Source organism: Esox lucius, chromosome 25 (genome assembly GCF_011004845.1).
Source record: "Esox lucius isolate fEsoLuc1 chromosome 25, fEsoLuc1.pri, whole genome shotgun sequence".
Classification (NCBI taxonomy): Eukaryota; Metazoa; Chordata; class Actinopteri; order Esociformes; family Esocidae; genus Esox; species Esox lucius.
Genome location: NC_047593.1, coordinates 22,033,874 through 22,049,771, shown reverse-complemented (window position 1 = coordinate 22,049,771; position 15,898 = coordinate 22,033,874). Strand labels below are relative to the sequence as shown.

General features: G+C 42.1%; 1 protein-coding gene across 3 annotated transcripts; it reads right to left on the bottom strand.

The window, feature by feature from the left end:
* Positions 1 to 2,184: 2,184 nt before the first annotated feature.
* On the bottom strand, positions 2,185 to 15,393 carry LOC105008539 (NACHT, LRR and PYD domains-containing protein 12-like). 3 transcript variants are annotated; one of them, XM_029118197.2, is made up of 13 exons: positions 15,309 to 15,393; positions 14,111 to 14,220; positions 13,638 to 13,895; positions 12,859 to 13,008; positions 11,488 to 11,534; positions 8,741 to 10,733; positions 7,603 to 7,776; positions 7,245 to 7,418; positions 6,995 to 7,168; positions 6,759 to 6,932; positions 3,867 to 4,040; positions 3,393 to 3,439; positions 2,185 to 2,959 (listed from the first exon to the last, which is right to left on the bottom strand). In XM_029118197.2, exons 2-13 carry the CDS (start codon positions 14,194 to 14,196, stop codon positions 2,313 to 2,315), a joined length of 4,098 nt encoding a protein of 1,365 aa, XP_028974030.2. In that variant the 5' UTR covers positions 14,197 to 14,220; positions 15,309 to 15,393; the 3' UTR covers positions 2,185 to 2,312. The 3 variants fall into 3 exon arrangements, with proteins under 3 accessions (XP_028974030.2, XP_028974031.2, XP_012987563.3); XM_029118198.2 differs by having other exon boundaries at positions 13,638 to 13,892; XM_013132109.4 differs by lacking the exon at positions 12,859 to 13,008.
* Between the last annotated feature and the right edge of the window lie 505 nt (positions 15,394 to 15,898).

The following is a 15,898-nucleotide window of genomic DNA, read 5'->3' as shown; positions in this document are numbered from 1 at the left end:
TAATTGACCTTAACCCAATAGAAAATCTATAGGGTATTGTGAAGAGGAAGATGCGATACACCAGACCCAACAATGCTGAAGAGCTGAAGGTCAACCTGGGCTCTCAGAACACCTGAGCAGTGCCACAGACTGATCGACTTCATGCCACGCCGCATTGCTGCAGTAATTCAGGCAAAAGGAGCCCCAACTAAGTATTGAGTGCTGTACATGCTCATACTTTTCATGTTCATATTTTCAGTTGGCCAACATTTCTAAAAATATATTTTTTGTATTGGTCTTAAGTAATATTAAAATTTTTGGAGATACTGAATTTGGGATTGTCAAGTTGTCAGTTATAATCATCACAATTAAAAGAAATATACATTTCAAATATATCAGTCTGTGTGTAATGAATGAATATAATTGTGAGGTCTTCCCGTCACTCCCGGTCCGACTCCTCCCCGCCACGCTCCGCACCTGCCACCGGTTCACTTCCCAGCACGCATGAACACACCCAACACTCCAGATCCCAATCACCTGAATATTGAACACCTGTGCCCTGTTAACCCCTCTATTTAGCCTGTGCTCTACCTCCCCTCCAGTGTGAGGTATTGTTCCCAGTGGACCTGCCAAGCAATCGATCGCGCGCTCTCATTACGTTGTTGATTCCCAGCCTGTTGTGTTCTCTACCCTCTTGTCCCGTCCTCTCTCCTCGTTTACAGTATCCTGCGTCCTGACCTGTTCGTCTGCCCCGTCGTGTCTCTCCCTGCCTACCCTACCTGTGTAGTTACCTGTACGGACTGCCTTCCCGGAACACCGACCTCCCGGCCTGCCCCTGGATATCCTTACCGTCTCTCCCAGCCTGTACTGTAGCCTCCGCTGAATGATCACCCGGCTTCCTGACCTGCTGGCCTGCCTCTCGGTTTCACGTCTCTGCTCATCCCTGCCTGTGCCTTCGCCCTCTAGGACTGATCTTCTGGTTTCCGACTCTCTGCCTGGCTTTATCGTTTGTGTGCTAGCCTACTCCCTTGTGCGACGAAAAATAAATCTACCATTGCACTCCTGAAATTGGACCCACACAACTCTGGTCCTGGTGTTCATTACAATAATATACATGTTTCACTTTTTGAATGGAATTACTGAAATAAATCAACATTTTGATGATATTCAAATTTCATGACCAGCACCTCTATATTTAGTAATGGGGGGTTTGTATGGTATTCATCTCTGATATGCTGGTACATCTGACACGGTTATGGAGAGTCTGCTTGGTTTCCATCTAATTTTTTGGTCAGTAGGTAATTCCATTCATACATCCTGAGGGGGGGTTTGTGAGAGTGAGATTCTAGGAGAACAATCTGTCTGCTCCTCTGCTTTTCCTACATTGTTGACATCCCAAGTTCAATCCATGTTGACACAATGTGCTATTAGCGCTGTCATAAACACAAGTTGTATGTTGTTGTACCAAACAGTTCAGCTGTACCAAAGATCAACATTTAGCAACTTCTCTAACAGTTCCACAGCCTCGAACGCTCACCATGCCTGACCATTCTTCAAGTAACCTGACTAAAACCCCACATTACTGAACCCAACATTTACACACCAAAGCCCTCCCAGTTTTAGTCCATAAGCCTCAGTGAAGGAGCTGTGACCAGCTGATGTCTCAGAGGTGATTGGTGGGAGGTGTAGCAGGGGGGCTGATTGGCAGAAGGTCTCTGAGCTGGTCAGAAGGTCTCTGAGCTGGGCCTGGTGTACCTTGTTCATGCTGGACTAAGTCAGAATGGTTTGGTAAGAATCCCTCTGAGTGGAGCTTTCTAAGGCGATCTGCCAGCAGGAATCTTCCTGCATCTGGAGTACTGAAGACCCTGGCTGGTAGTTATAAATTCATCTACTCAGCACACTTCACTTTTAAAGTGAAGTGTGCTGAGTAGATGAATTTTGTGAAATAGTGTGTTATTCTATCCCTTAAAGACACATTCCATGATTTCTTGCCACTAGGGATTATAGTGGCACTGGGGAGCCAATATTGTTACAAAATTGTGCTGATTCAGAAATTCTCTGAATATATGCTTAACAAGGCAGGCATGCCACATCCTCTAACCCCATCTCCCTCACTGGAGCATGGAAACCTGGGTCCTGTACTAAATACCTGTAATGCGGGTGAGTAAACTGATAAACACACACAAAATATCAGCATTTAAAAACCTTTTTTTATATATTTATTCAAATCAGGGACATCATTATACAGACATCTATACAAACAGTAAGGAAAACAACTACAACATGAAAATGTTTACAGCAGTAAAAAGCATGTATAGGTTCTTTTCAACTTTCTATTCTACCTCACACAGTGATACTGAGCCATTGACCATAAACCCTGGGTAAAGGGGCTCAGTGAATGTAGAGTGGAATGTGTGTAAGTGGGTCAGTTTGTCAGAGGAGACACTGTAGAAGGACAGAGTGCCGGCCGGCCAGTCCAGATACACTCCTACCCTCTTGGAGCGGGAAGAGGAGAACCAGAAGGAGATCCATATGGGCATGGAGAACAAAATGATGACAAATGAGGAAGTGAAGAAGAAAAACAAAAACATTAACATGTAGGGGTACAAGTAGGAGAATCGGGAGGAGGAGGGGTCCGGTATGGCAGTGGTCTCGTTATCGTGTCTGGCAGTGTAACTGTTGGCATCACACTCCAGGCTCCAGGACATGTTGTTGTATCCAAGGTGACTGTCACTGCTCGCATGTTTCCTGTTGATTCCTTTATATGTCACTGCTATATCAGCACCTCTCCCAGTCCACTCCACCTCCCAGTAACAGCGTCCAGACAGACCCTCTCTACACAGAACCTGGGGCCTGGTGTCAAATCTCTCTGGGTGATCAGGATACTGCTTCTCTTTCCCCTCTGTCACTTTCCTGTTTCTCTCAGACAGAGAGAGGGTTCTGTGTGTTGTGTTTGGGTCCAGTGTGAGATCACAGGCATCTAAAGGGGGAAACCAGGATACAGTTTTATTAATCATCATTAGAACCGTTATTTATTCCTTCATAATATGGAGACCAGGATACAGTTTTATTAATCGTCATTAGAACCGTTATTTATTCCTTCATAATATGGAGACCAGGATACAGTTTTATTAATCGTCATTAGAACCGTTAATTATTTCTTCACCGCCATCATATCTTATCTCACTCTGTTCCTCTTCCACTCTTGTTTTGTTCTTCCATCACCTCCCCCACAACCACCTACAGGCCTGATATTTAAAGCAAATCACCTGTAGAGTTTTCAAGTGGATTCTAAAATATATTTACGTACTGTGAAATATTCTATTAGTCAGTAGAACCTCAACACAAATGGGGTTTATTTGTATGTATGAACACATAAACACTAATATGGGCGTACATTAAAAAAAACTCACATTTTCTCAGCCCTGATTTCAACCTGAACTCTCCACCAAGGTCCCCACTGAAAGAGAGCAGATAGTCATTAGGTTACTGAGCCTCACTTGATTGGTTCCACAGAAAGACTGCCACCTCTGTTAAAATCCTACATGAAAATGATCGTTACTCCTCACAGCTCAGTCAGCCACTGTTTCAAACAGAGAACTCCAGGAGAAACCCCCGGTAAAATGTGTAGATGGATAGATAATATGTTCTGTGGACTGTATGGAAGAGAAAGATAGAGGATATAATGTGTAGAGATAGATAGAGGACATGGTATGTAGAGATAGATAGAGGACATTATATGTAGAGATAGATAGGACAGTGTGCAGAAGTGGGACTGGGATTCAACCCCATCAGGAATGGGGACTGCACATGTACAGTGGCAGCAGCCTTAACAGCTCTATTAACTTCAGACACTGAATACTGACTGATCCAAATCCTCTACATACTTGAGGTTCTCCAGTTTCCAGTCTGGATTCTCCAGTCCAGCAGAGAGCAGCTTTACTCCTATGTCTCCTGGATGATTGTAACTCAGGTCCAGTTCTTTCAGATGGGAGGGGTTTGACCTCAGAGCTAAAGCCAGAACAGCACAGCCTTCCAACTTCACTAGACAGCCAGACAGCCTACACAGACACACACAACAGCTGTATAGGTTGGAGCACTGGAGTCAGTGACCATACAGACACAACAGCTGTATAGGTTGGAGCACTGGAGTCAGTGACCATACAGACACAACAGCTGTATAGGTTGGAGCACTGGAGTCAGTGACCATACAGACACAACAGCTGTATAGGTTGGAGCACTGGAGTCAGTGACCATACAGACACAACAGCTGCCTAGGTTGGTGCACTGGAGTCAGTGACCATACAGACACAACAGCTGTCTAGATGGGTGCACTGGAGTCAGTGACCATACAGACACAACAGCTGTCTAGATGGGTGCACTGGAGTCAGTGTCCATACAGACACAACAGCTGTCTAGATGGGTGCACTGGAGTCAGTGACCATACAGACACAATTGACAGTAGTTAAAATTATATGTACAATTTGTTTTATTTACAAACCCGATTCTAAAAAGTTGGGACACTGTACAATTGTGAATAAAAAAAGAATGCAATGATGTGGAAGTTTCAAATTTCAATATTTTTTTCAGAATACAACATAGATGACATATCAAATGTTTAAACTGAAATAATGTATCACTGTAAGGGAAATATAAGTTGATTTAAAACTTCATGGCATCAACACATCTCAAAAAAGTTGGGACAAGTCCATGTTTACCACTGTGTGGCATCCCTTCTTCTTTTTATAACAGACTGAAAACGTCTGGGGACTGAGGAGACAAGTTGCTCAAGGTTATGAAAAGGAATGTTGTCCCATTCTTGTCTCCTAGTTGCTCAACTGTCTTAGGTCTTCTTTGTCGCACCTTCCTCTTTATGATGTGCCAAATGTTTTCTATGGGTGAAAGATCTGGACTGCAGGCTGGCCATTTCAGTACCCGGATCCTTCTTCTATGCAGCCATGACATTGTAATTGATGCAGTATGTGGTCTGGCATTGTCATGTTGGAAAATGCAAGGTCTTCCCTGAAAGAGACGACGTCTGGATGGGAGCATATCTTGTTCTAGAACTTGGATATAACTGTTTTGATAAGCATTGATGGTGCCTTTCCATATGTGTAGGCTGCCCATGCCACAAGCACAGATGCAACCCCATACCATCAGAGATGCAGGCTTCTCAACTGAGCGCTGATAACAACTTGGGTTGTCCTTGTCCTCTTTAGTCCGGATGACATGGCGTCCCAGATTTCCAAAATGAACTTCAAATTTTTATTCGTCTGACCACACAACACTTTTCCACTTTGCCACAGTCCATTTTAAATTATCCTTGGCCCAGAGAAAACGCCTCCGCTTCTGGATCCTGCTTAGATATGGCTTCTTTTATGACCTATAGAGTTTTAGCTGGCGAATGGCACGGTGGATTGTCTTCACCGACAATGTTTTCTGGAAGTATTCCTGAGCCCATGTTGTGATTTCCATTACAGTATCATTCCTGTATGTGATGCAGTGGTGTCTGAGGGCCCGAAGATCATGGGCATCCAGTATGGTTTTCCGGCCTTGACCCTTACTCACAGAGATTGTTCCAGATTCTCTGAATCTTTGGATGATATTATGCACTGTAGATGATGATAACTTCAAAATCTTTGGAATTTTCTCTGAGAAACTCCTTTCTGATATTGCTCCACTATTTTTCGCCACAGCATTGGGGGAATTGGTGATCCTCTGCCCATCTTGACTTCTGAGAGACACTGCCACTCTGAGAGACTCTTTTTATACCCAATCATGTTGCCAATTGACATAATAAGTTGCAGATTGGTCCTCGAGCTGTTCCTTATCTGTACATTTAACTTTTCTGGCCTCTTATTGCTACCTGTCCCAACTTTTTTGGAATGTGTAGCTCTCATGAAATCCAAAATGAGCCAATATTTGGCATGACATTACAAAATGTCTCACTTTCAACATTCGATATGCTATCTATATTCTATTGTGAATTAAATATAAGTTTATGAGATTTGTAAATTATTCCATACATTTTTTATTCACAATTTGTACAGTGTCCCAACTTTTTGGGAATCGGGTTTGTAGATTGATCATATACTAACATATATACATATATATATGTATATATATATATATATGTATATATATAAAAACAATGAAAAAAGCAATATCAAATTAAAGTAAATAGAGTAAGTTCAAAAGCTGGCTATCGGAAGCCTTATTTTAGATTTTTGCTGCAAATGAAATTGACATAAATGTTTGCGCCAACATGCATTATCACATCTGGCATAGATCATATGGCAATGTATCTTTATTCTGTTTCCCCCCCAAAAAAAGGACTCAAACAGAAATGGATTACATTAGTAGAGAGCCATGACAAGCATGCACAAGATGTTACAGCGAAGATGTTACAGTCCTTTCCTCACAGTTTTGCAAATTTCCATTTCTGTTGATCAGCAGAGCCTGTTTGTAAGTAGTTTGTGATGACAATTAATTGTTCAGTATATTAATACTTTTTTCCAAATCTGATCAACTACTGACATACAGTGTTCAGTAGTACTGTCCTGATCTGGAGTAAATGCTACGTAACGTTTTGCACTGCAACAGGATTCACTGCTGTTGCGTTTTTGACGGTTGTCATGTGTGATTGTTTTAGTGTGACTTCAAAGGATCAAGTGCACGCCATTGGCTGAAATGTAATCGGAGTTAGAAAAGTGGTTTATAATTCAAATCAGGTTAACCATACCTTTAAACTATTACCTGACTGAAACAGCTGTCCTTACCCCAGTGTCTGTAGTTTGCAGTTAGGATCCTCCAGTCCAGCAGAGAGCAGTCTAACGCCTGAGTCCTTTAAGTCATTGTCTCTCAGCTCCAGTTTTTTCAGTTTTGAGTCGGGTGAACGCAGGACAGAGACCAGATCTGAACAGCAACCTTCTGTCAGACCACAATGACCTAGACTGTGAGGAGGAGAGGATTAGATTAGATCATAAAAAGCACATAAAACATACACACAACTTACCCGAGTGTGTGCAGTTTGCAGTTAGGATCCTCCAGTCCAGCAGAGAGCAGCCTAACGCCTGAGTCCTTTAAATCATTGTCTCTCAGCTCCAGTTGTTTCAGTTGGGAGTTGGGAGAATGCAAGACTGTGGCCAGATCTGAACAACAACCCTCTGTCAGACCGCAATGACCAAGACTAGAGGACAGAAGGGCAAATGGTAACGAAATGATCAAAACACAGACATAATTCATATTCCATATAGTTGACTCACTCAAGTGTCTGTGTGTTGCAGAGTGGACTAGCTGGTCCTGCACAGAGCAGCTTCACCCCTCTGTCTCCCAGGTGATTGTAGCTGAGGTCCAGTTCTCTTAAGTGGCTTTTTGGTGTCTGCAGAGCTGAGGCCAACATCTCACAGGATTTATATGTAAGGTTACAGCCAGGCAGTCTGGAGAGAGGAGATAATCTGTTACATATAAAGCACCTATAGAAAGAAGATAAATACTGTACATGTCAAGCTGAAGAGCAACCCTATGTCAGACCAAAATGACCAAGACTGAGCAGAAGAAGAGAACATGTTAAACAAATGCTCAAAACACACACACAATTCATACTCCAGGTAGTTGACTCACACAAGTGTCTGTATGTTGCAAAGTGGACTGGTTTGATCATCACAGAGCAGCTTAACTGCTCCTTCGTCCAGATGACTATAGCTGAGATCCAACTCTCTCAGGTGGCAGTTTGGTGTCAGCAGGGCTGAGGCCAGGATCTTATAGGAATCGTATGTGAGTTTACAGCCACCCAGTCTGGAGAGAGGAGATAATCTGTTATATAAAAAACGCCTTCAGAATAATTATACTGTATATATTATATACACACTACTGTTCAAAAGTTTGGGGTCACTTAGAAATGTCCTTTTTTTTTTTAAAGAAAAGCAACAAAAAAAGGCCATCAAACTGAAAATTTATCAGAAATACAGTTTAGACATTGTTAATGTTTTAAATGACTTTTGTAGCTGGAAACGGCTGCTTTTTAATGGAATATCTACTCATCAGACCAGGCAACATTCTTCCAGTCTTCAACTGTCCAATTTTGGTGAGCTCGTGCAAATTGTAGCCTCTTTTTCCTATTTGTAGTGGAGATGAGTGGTACCCGGTGGGGTCTTCTGCTGTTGTAGCCCATCCGCCTCAAGGTTGTATGTGTTGTGGCTTCACAAATGCTTTGCTGCATACCTCGGTTGTAACGAGTGTTTATTTCAGTCAAAGTTGCTCTTCTATCAACTTGAATCAGTGGGCCCATTCTCCTCTGACCTCTAGCATCAACAAGGCATTTTCGCCCACAGGACTGCCGCATACTAGATGTTTTTCCCTTTTCACACCATTCTTTGTAAACCTTAGAAATGGTTGTGCGTGAAAATCCCAGTAACTGAGCAGATTGTGAAATACTCAGACCGGCCCGTCTGGCACCAACAACCATGCCACGTTCGAAAAAACTTTCCCATTCTGACATTCAGTTTGGAGTTCAGGAGATTGTCTTGACCAGGACCACACCCCTAAATGCATTGAAGCAACTGCCATGTGATTGGTTGATTAGATAATTGCATTAATGAGAAATTGAACAGGTGTTCCTAATAATCCTTTAGGTGAGTGTATTCCTATTAATTTTGCAAAATTTCCAATTCAAATGCATTTCCTGTATGTTTACATAGAAAACAAGGCCATTTCTATGTGACCCCAAACTTTTGAACTCTATTGTACATCATTAACTTACACTGCTCTCTTGCAGGTATTCACTATTGGCAGCAACCTCTGATAACCTTTCTCTGATGTCCTGTATGTCTTCATGTCAAACTCCTCCAGGACCTCCTCTGACATCAGGAACAGATAGGCCAGTGCTGAACATTGGTGAGGTTCTAGGTTTGTTTCTGAATGAGTTCCTGATTGCAGGGATGTCTTCATGTCTTCAACCAGAGAGTTGGCACCAAGTTCATTCAGACAGTAGAACAAGTTGATGATCCTTTCTGGAGAGGATTCCTTTTTGATCTTGTCTGAAATGTACTCAACTGTTCTTTTAACTGTTTCCTCATTGCTCAGTGTTGAACTTCCTTTCTGTGTCAGTAGTCCGTTTAACAGTTTCTGATTGGACTCCAGAGACAGACCCATAAGGAAGCGGAGGAACAGGTCCAGTTGTCCATTTTGACACTTCAGTGCCTGATTCACTGCACTTCTGTTTAAATTAAATAATTTGTCTGAATTCCTGAAGTATTGGAATAGGGACAATTCATCATCATCATCACTAGTGGGTGGGAAAACATTTTCTTCCCTGCCCAGACATGATTCCAGAGCATGTACTGCAGCTAGAAACTCCTGAATGCTCAGATGAACAAAGCTGAAGACCTTCTCTTGGTTCAGCCCAGATTCATCTTTGAAGATCTCTGTACACAGTGATGAGTACTCTGATGCCTCTGTCACATCAATGCAACACTCTCTCAGATCCTCCTCATAGAAGATCAGGTTGCCCTTCTGCAGCTGTTGGAAAGCCAGCTTTGCCAGTTTCTGGATCATCTCTTTGTCTGACTGAGTCAGTTCCTTTGTGTTTGTCTTTGTGTCTTTGTTGTACTTCTTGTTTTTCACACTAGTTTGGATGAGCAAGAAGTGTGAATACATCTGGGTTAGAGTTTTAGGGTTTTCATTTTTCTCTGTTTCTTTCAGCATCGTCTCAAAGACAGAGGCTGATATCCAACAGAAGACTGGTATGTGACACATGATGTGGAGGCTTCTGGATGCTTTTATGTGTTTGATGATTTCTGTGGCCAGATTCTGGTCTGTGATTTTCTTCCTGAAGAACTCCTCCTTCTGTGGGTCATTGAACCCTTGAATCTCTGTCACCCGGTCAACACACTCAGAAGGAATCTGATTGGCTGCTGCAGGTCGTGTGGTTATCCAGATGTGAGCAGAGGGAAGCAGATTCCCCTCAATGAGGTTTGTCAGCAACACATCTACTGAGGTTGATTCTGTGACATCGTAACACTTCTTATTGTTTTTGAAGTCTAGAGGAAGTCGACACTCATCCAGACCATCAAAAATGAAAAGAGTTTTGGTTTCACCATCTTCAATGCTGTCAATCTCTTTAATCTCTGGGAAGTAGTGGTAAAGAAGTGTCATCAGACTATATTGTTCCTTTTTCAAGTTCAGATCACGGAAAGGAAGAGAAAACATGAAACAAATATCCTGATTTGCTTTTCCCCCTGCCCAGTCAAGGATGACCTTCTGCACAAAGACTGTTTTTCCAATTCCAGCGATTCCTTTTGTCAGGTTTCTTAAACCTTTGGTTTTGTTATTTTTGTCTGGCAAATGTACCAGAGGGGAAAACTCCTGTATTGAGGCATCCTTGCCTTCTATAGATTCCCTTTGATCATGGACCATAGAGATTATGTTGTCATGGCACAATGACCTAGATGCTGGTTTCCTGAGCGGGAGACCACAGTTCAAATCCCATTCATGATGTTGTTCTTTTGGCTTGAAGATGTCGTTGCATGTGATTGGTGTCATTTGTGTGGTTTGTCTCTTGGATGCCATTTCAATCTGTCTCACCTCATGTTCTTTATTGACTCCTCCACTTCCACCTTCTGTGATGTAGAGGTCTGTGTAAATGTCCTCTAAGAGAGATTGCTTTCCGTGATGTCCAATTCCCTCACATATTGGTTGACACTTCTTTTTTAATTTAGTCTTCATTTCTTGTTGGACTCTTAGAAGGTTTTGATCTGTAGGAACATAATGATTTTGAATTTAACTGCACAAAATGCCAATATTCTATCTCTATGAGTGAGTCTCTCTGAGGTAGACCACTGCCTCTAAATTAAATAAATGGAGAGAGTTTGGATGGAGAGGAAGAAGAATAGGAACACAACACAGCTGGAGTCCTGACAGAACCAGTGAAAGGGTTGGACACACTTACTCATTCACTTGTATTCAAAACTATTTAACAATGAATAATGTTTATTTGTCTATTTTAACTCCTTCATCTGAGCTTTGTAAGTTTTGTATTGGATTACATTTACATTGTAGTCATTTAGCAGATGCTCTTTTTCAGAGTGACTTACAGTAAAGAGAATCTTTTTAAGAAGCTCTGGGAAACAACCACACAGTTCAGTAGTGAATGGATTCTTATCAATGAATTAGTTGTAGCCTAATGTCAGTGCTGGAAAGAAGACCATACAAATAAAACAATGTTTTAAAAGACAACAGAAAGAATATTAAGTATTTTTTTTTGAAGATTGATTGTGACTTGGCTGTTCTGGCCTCCAAGCTGGTTCCACCATTGAGGTGCCTGGAGATAAAGGTTTTGACTGGGTGGATCAGGAACTGCCCTTATTTTACTGTGACTGTTTTTTAAATGGTTGTGTAAACACACTCAAACTGTCTATAAGCTTACACACACTTATCTACACACATGTTCACTCTAGTAACAACATATTAATAACATATATGTGCTTGAGTAAAAATATGTAAACTCACATCTTTGCTGTCCTGAGTCCATTTTGCACTTTCCTACTTGGTCCATACTTTAGGAAAAACAGAGGAGCAGATATTCAGGTTACCACATTAGTAAATTTCTTCTAAGACATATCTTTCTCTATACAACTCTCTCTCTATTTCTCCCTCTCTCACACACACACACACTCACACACCCACACACTCACACATCCACACACTCACACACACACACACACACACACACACACACTCACACACCCACACACTCACACACCCACACACTCACACACCCACACACACACTCACACACACTCACACACACACACACAAAGCTTAAATATACTATTTGTGACAACCAAGCTCCTCCATGTACCTCCCTGTACCTCCATGTACCTCCCTGTACCTCCACGTACCTCCACGTACCTCCCTGTACCTCCCTGTACCTCCATGTACCTCCCTGTACCTCCACGTACCTCCCTGTACCTCCCTGTACCTCCATGTACCTCCCTGTACCTCCCTGTACCTCCCTGTACCTCCACATACCTCCCTGTACCTCCATGTACCTCCCTGTACCTCCACGTACCTCCCTGTACCTCCATGTACCTCCATGTTCCTCCCTGTACCTCCACGTACCTCCCTGTACCTCCACGTACCTCCCTGTACCTCCCTGTACCTCCCTGTACCTCCATGTACCTCCCTGTACCTCCACATACCTCCCTGTACCTCCCTGTACCTCCATGTACCTCCCTGTACCTCCACGTACCTCCCTGTACCTCCATGTACCTCCATGTACCTCCCTGTACCTCCACGCATTTTTTATAAAGACCTGTTCACTATGCCACACAAGAAGAGTTTGGAATTGAGTTGATTGAAAAAAAAGAAAACTGATATAAAGAAAGACCATCTAACTGGATTACTATTGTCTGCTATTGAAATGTCTGCCTGTTCCACTTCAGTTTGTGTACGGCCATCAATACCAACAGGAGACACTGATCCTTCAGTTCAATACCAACAGGAGACACTGATCCTTCAGTTCAATACCAACAGGAGACACTGATCCTTTAGTTCAATACCAACAGGAGACACTGATCCTTCAGTTCAATACCAACAGGGGACACTGATCCTTTAGTTCAATACCAACAGGGGACACTGATCCTTCAGTTCAATACCAACAGGAGACACTGATCCTTCAGTTCAATACCAACAGGAGACACTGATCCTTCAGTTCAATACCAACAGGAGACACTGATCCTTTAGTTCAATACCAACAGGAGACACTGATCCTTCAGTTCAATACCAACAGGGGACACTGATCCTTTAGTTCAATACCAACAGGAGACACTGATCCTTCAGTTCAATACCAACAGGAGACACTGATCCTTCAGTTCTTACCTTGGTTTATTACAGAGTTCTTCATCTCTGAGTTCTATAGGGGGGTTCATAGAGCAATCACTCTTCATAGACTGACAGCTGGGTACAGGGGAGTCTGGTCTCTCCTGATGACTGCTGGGTACAGGGGTGTCTGGTCTCTCCTGATGAACTCTGACCAAACCATAGTCATGTAACAAGAAGTTATATGAAGTTATATCTGGGGACTTCATTTTTATAGTTTGAAAACACGTCTATACCAACAGGAGACACTGATCCTTCAGTTCAATACCAACAGGAGACACTGATCCTTCCGTTCAATACCAACTGGGGACACTGATCCTTCCGTTCAATACCAACAGGGGACACTGATCCTTCAGTTCAATACCAACAGGAGACACTGATCCTTCAGTTCAATACCAACAGGGGACACTGATCCTTCAGTTCAATACCAACAGGGGACACTGATCCTTCAGTTCAATACCAACAGGAGACACTGATCCTTCAGTTCAATACCAACAGGAGACACTGATCCTTCAGTTCAATACCAACAGGAGACACTGATCCTTCAGTTCAATACCAACAGGAGACACTGATCCTTCAGTTCAATACCAACAGGGGACACTGATCCTTCAGTTCAATATCAACAGGGGACACTGATCCTTCAGTTCAATACCAACAGGGGACACTGATCCTTCAGTTCAATACCAACAGGGGACACTGATCCTTCAGTTCAATACCAACAGGAGACACTGATCCTTCAGTTCAATACCAACAGGAGACACTGATCCTTCAGTTCTTACCTTGGTTTATTACAGAGTTCTTCATCTCTGAATTCTATGGGGGGGTTCATAGACCAATCACTCTTCATAGACAGACAGCTGGGTACAGGGGAGTCTGGTCTCTCCTGATGACTGCTGGGTACAGGGGAGTCTGGTCTCTCCTGATGACTGCTGGGTACAGGGGAGTCTGATCTGTCCTGATGACAGCTGGGTACAGGGGAGTCTGGTCTCTCCTGGTGACAGCTAGGTAAAGGGGAGTCTGGTCTCTCCTGATGACTGCTGGGTATTGGGGAGTCACAGTCATGATGCAACTGTTAGCTCCAAGTTGTAGAGTTAGGAACTATATTGTACATGACTTTCATTAAATACATGAAATAAGACACAAATATTTTGTTCACAGTTATGCCTGTGAGTTGTGGATTTCAACATGTAAATATTTCCAACTCTAGAATATAATACAACACAAAAGGACCATTATGAATAATGTATCTCACCCCACAGCTTCAAAGTGTGGGTTGTTCTCTCCAGAGATATTGATCGTAGAGGCACTGGTCCCCTTTCTCTCCCCAGAGTGACTCATTTTGGGGGAAATGATCTGTTCTTTCTATATTTTTAAAAGACAACATGAAAAGAGATTGGTAAAAGAAGTGAACCTGAACAATTTTCCAACTGAGGGCAATGATATTAAAACATTTAACATCTGTCAACCATCTTCATCTGTCAACCATCTTCATCTGTCAACCATCTTCATCTGTCAACCATCTTCATCAACCCTCCCTCTTCATCAACCCTCCCTCTTCATCTGTCAACCATCTTCATCTGTCAACCATCTTCATCTGTCAACCATCTTCATCTGTCAACCATCTTCATCAACCCTCCCTCTTCATCAACCCTCCCTCTTCATCTGTCAACCATCTTCATCTGTCAACCATCTTCATCTGCCCTCCCTCTTCATCTGTCAACCATCTTCATCTGCCCTCCCTCTTCATCTGTCAACCATCTTCATCTGTCAACCATCTTCATCTGTCAACATCAGCCAGTAGCAAACTACGGGCACTCAGTGGTTAACCGTTTAAGTAGACTTTCTTTATAGTTCTCGACTACAATAGATTAAGATAAAAAATATATAGAGAGATTGCCAGAGAGCAAGAGATAGAGTGAGAGAAAGAATGAGAGAGAAAACTAGTTAATGAATAACCATAAATACAGGCTGATAGAGTAAGGTTACATTTGGCTGAATCGAGCAGGATCTCCCATACTTCCACTGGCCAGCAGTTTAACGTTTTAGATACAACTGGAAAGTATGAAGTAGGGCTCCCCCACTTCCCAAATACCAATTTAACCCCTGTATATAATTATTAACAATCATTATTAATAAATCCTGATTTAATCTGGCTGGTTATATATTAATGTCAAACAGCTTAGTAGTCACTATATGTCACTATATTTGACCAGCAATTGATTACCATAAAAAAAAGAAACCCCTACCTGTTAACTTTAACCTAACCTTACCCATAATTATTTCTCTAACTTTAATTAGTAAATAAAATAAATGTACCCCCTCACCCACACACCAAACACATACAGCACACACAACATACACACACAAATGTACAACATAAAAATCCTACACAGAGAAGTTTCAGAAATTACACACAGGCATTTCAAACATAAATAAATGCAGTCACTTACCAGAAGGCTGTACAGTGTTTGTTCGTCGTTGTTGAGCTCAGTTGTTCTTGGGAAATTATTGGAAAGTTTTCAGGTGCAAAGTTCCTTTAGATTGTAGCGTGATGGTGTATTATTTCATACCAATCTGACTCACATATGAAAGCAGATCACCAGACTAGTTAATATGTAATCAAATTAGAATTGAACTGCTGTTGAGTGAGAGCTGAATCATCTCACTGATTCTAAAGAAGCACAACGTAATTCATGTACAAAAAATTCATGATCATAAGTGTTGGTTCAATGTTTAATGAATCTAAACGAAATATTAAACATTATCTATACGCACAAAGTGTATTTCTCTCAAAATGTGCACACGTTTGTTACATCCTTGTGAGTGAGCATTTGTCTGTTGTCAAGATAATCCATCCACCTGACAGGTTTGTCAATCAGTTGATTAAAAAGCATAATTACTCAGATACACTTTGTGCTGGGGACAATAAAAGGCCATGACAGTTTTGTCACACATCACGCCACAGTTGTCTCAAAACAGAGACCCAGTGAAATGGATCCTTGTCATGTTTCAACACAATTCCTGCATTTTGAAAAGTTCT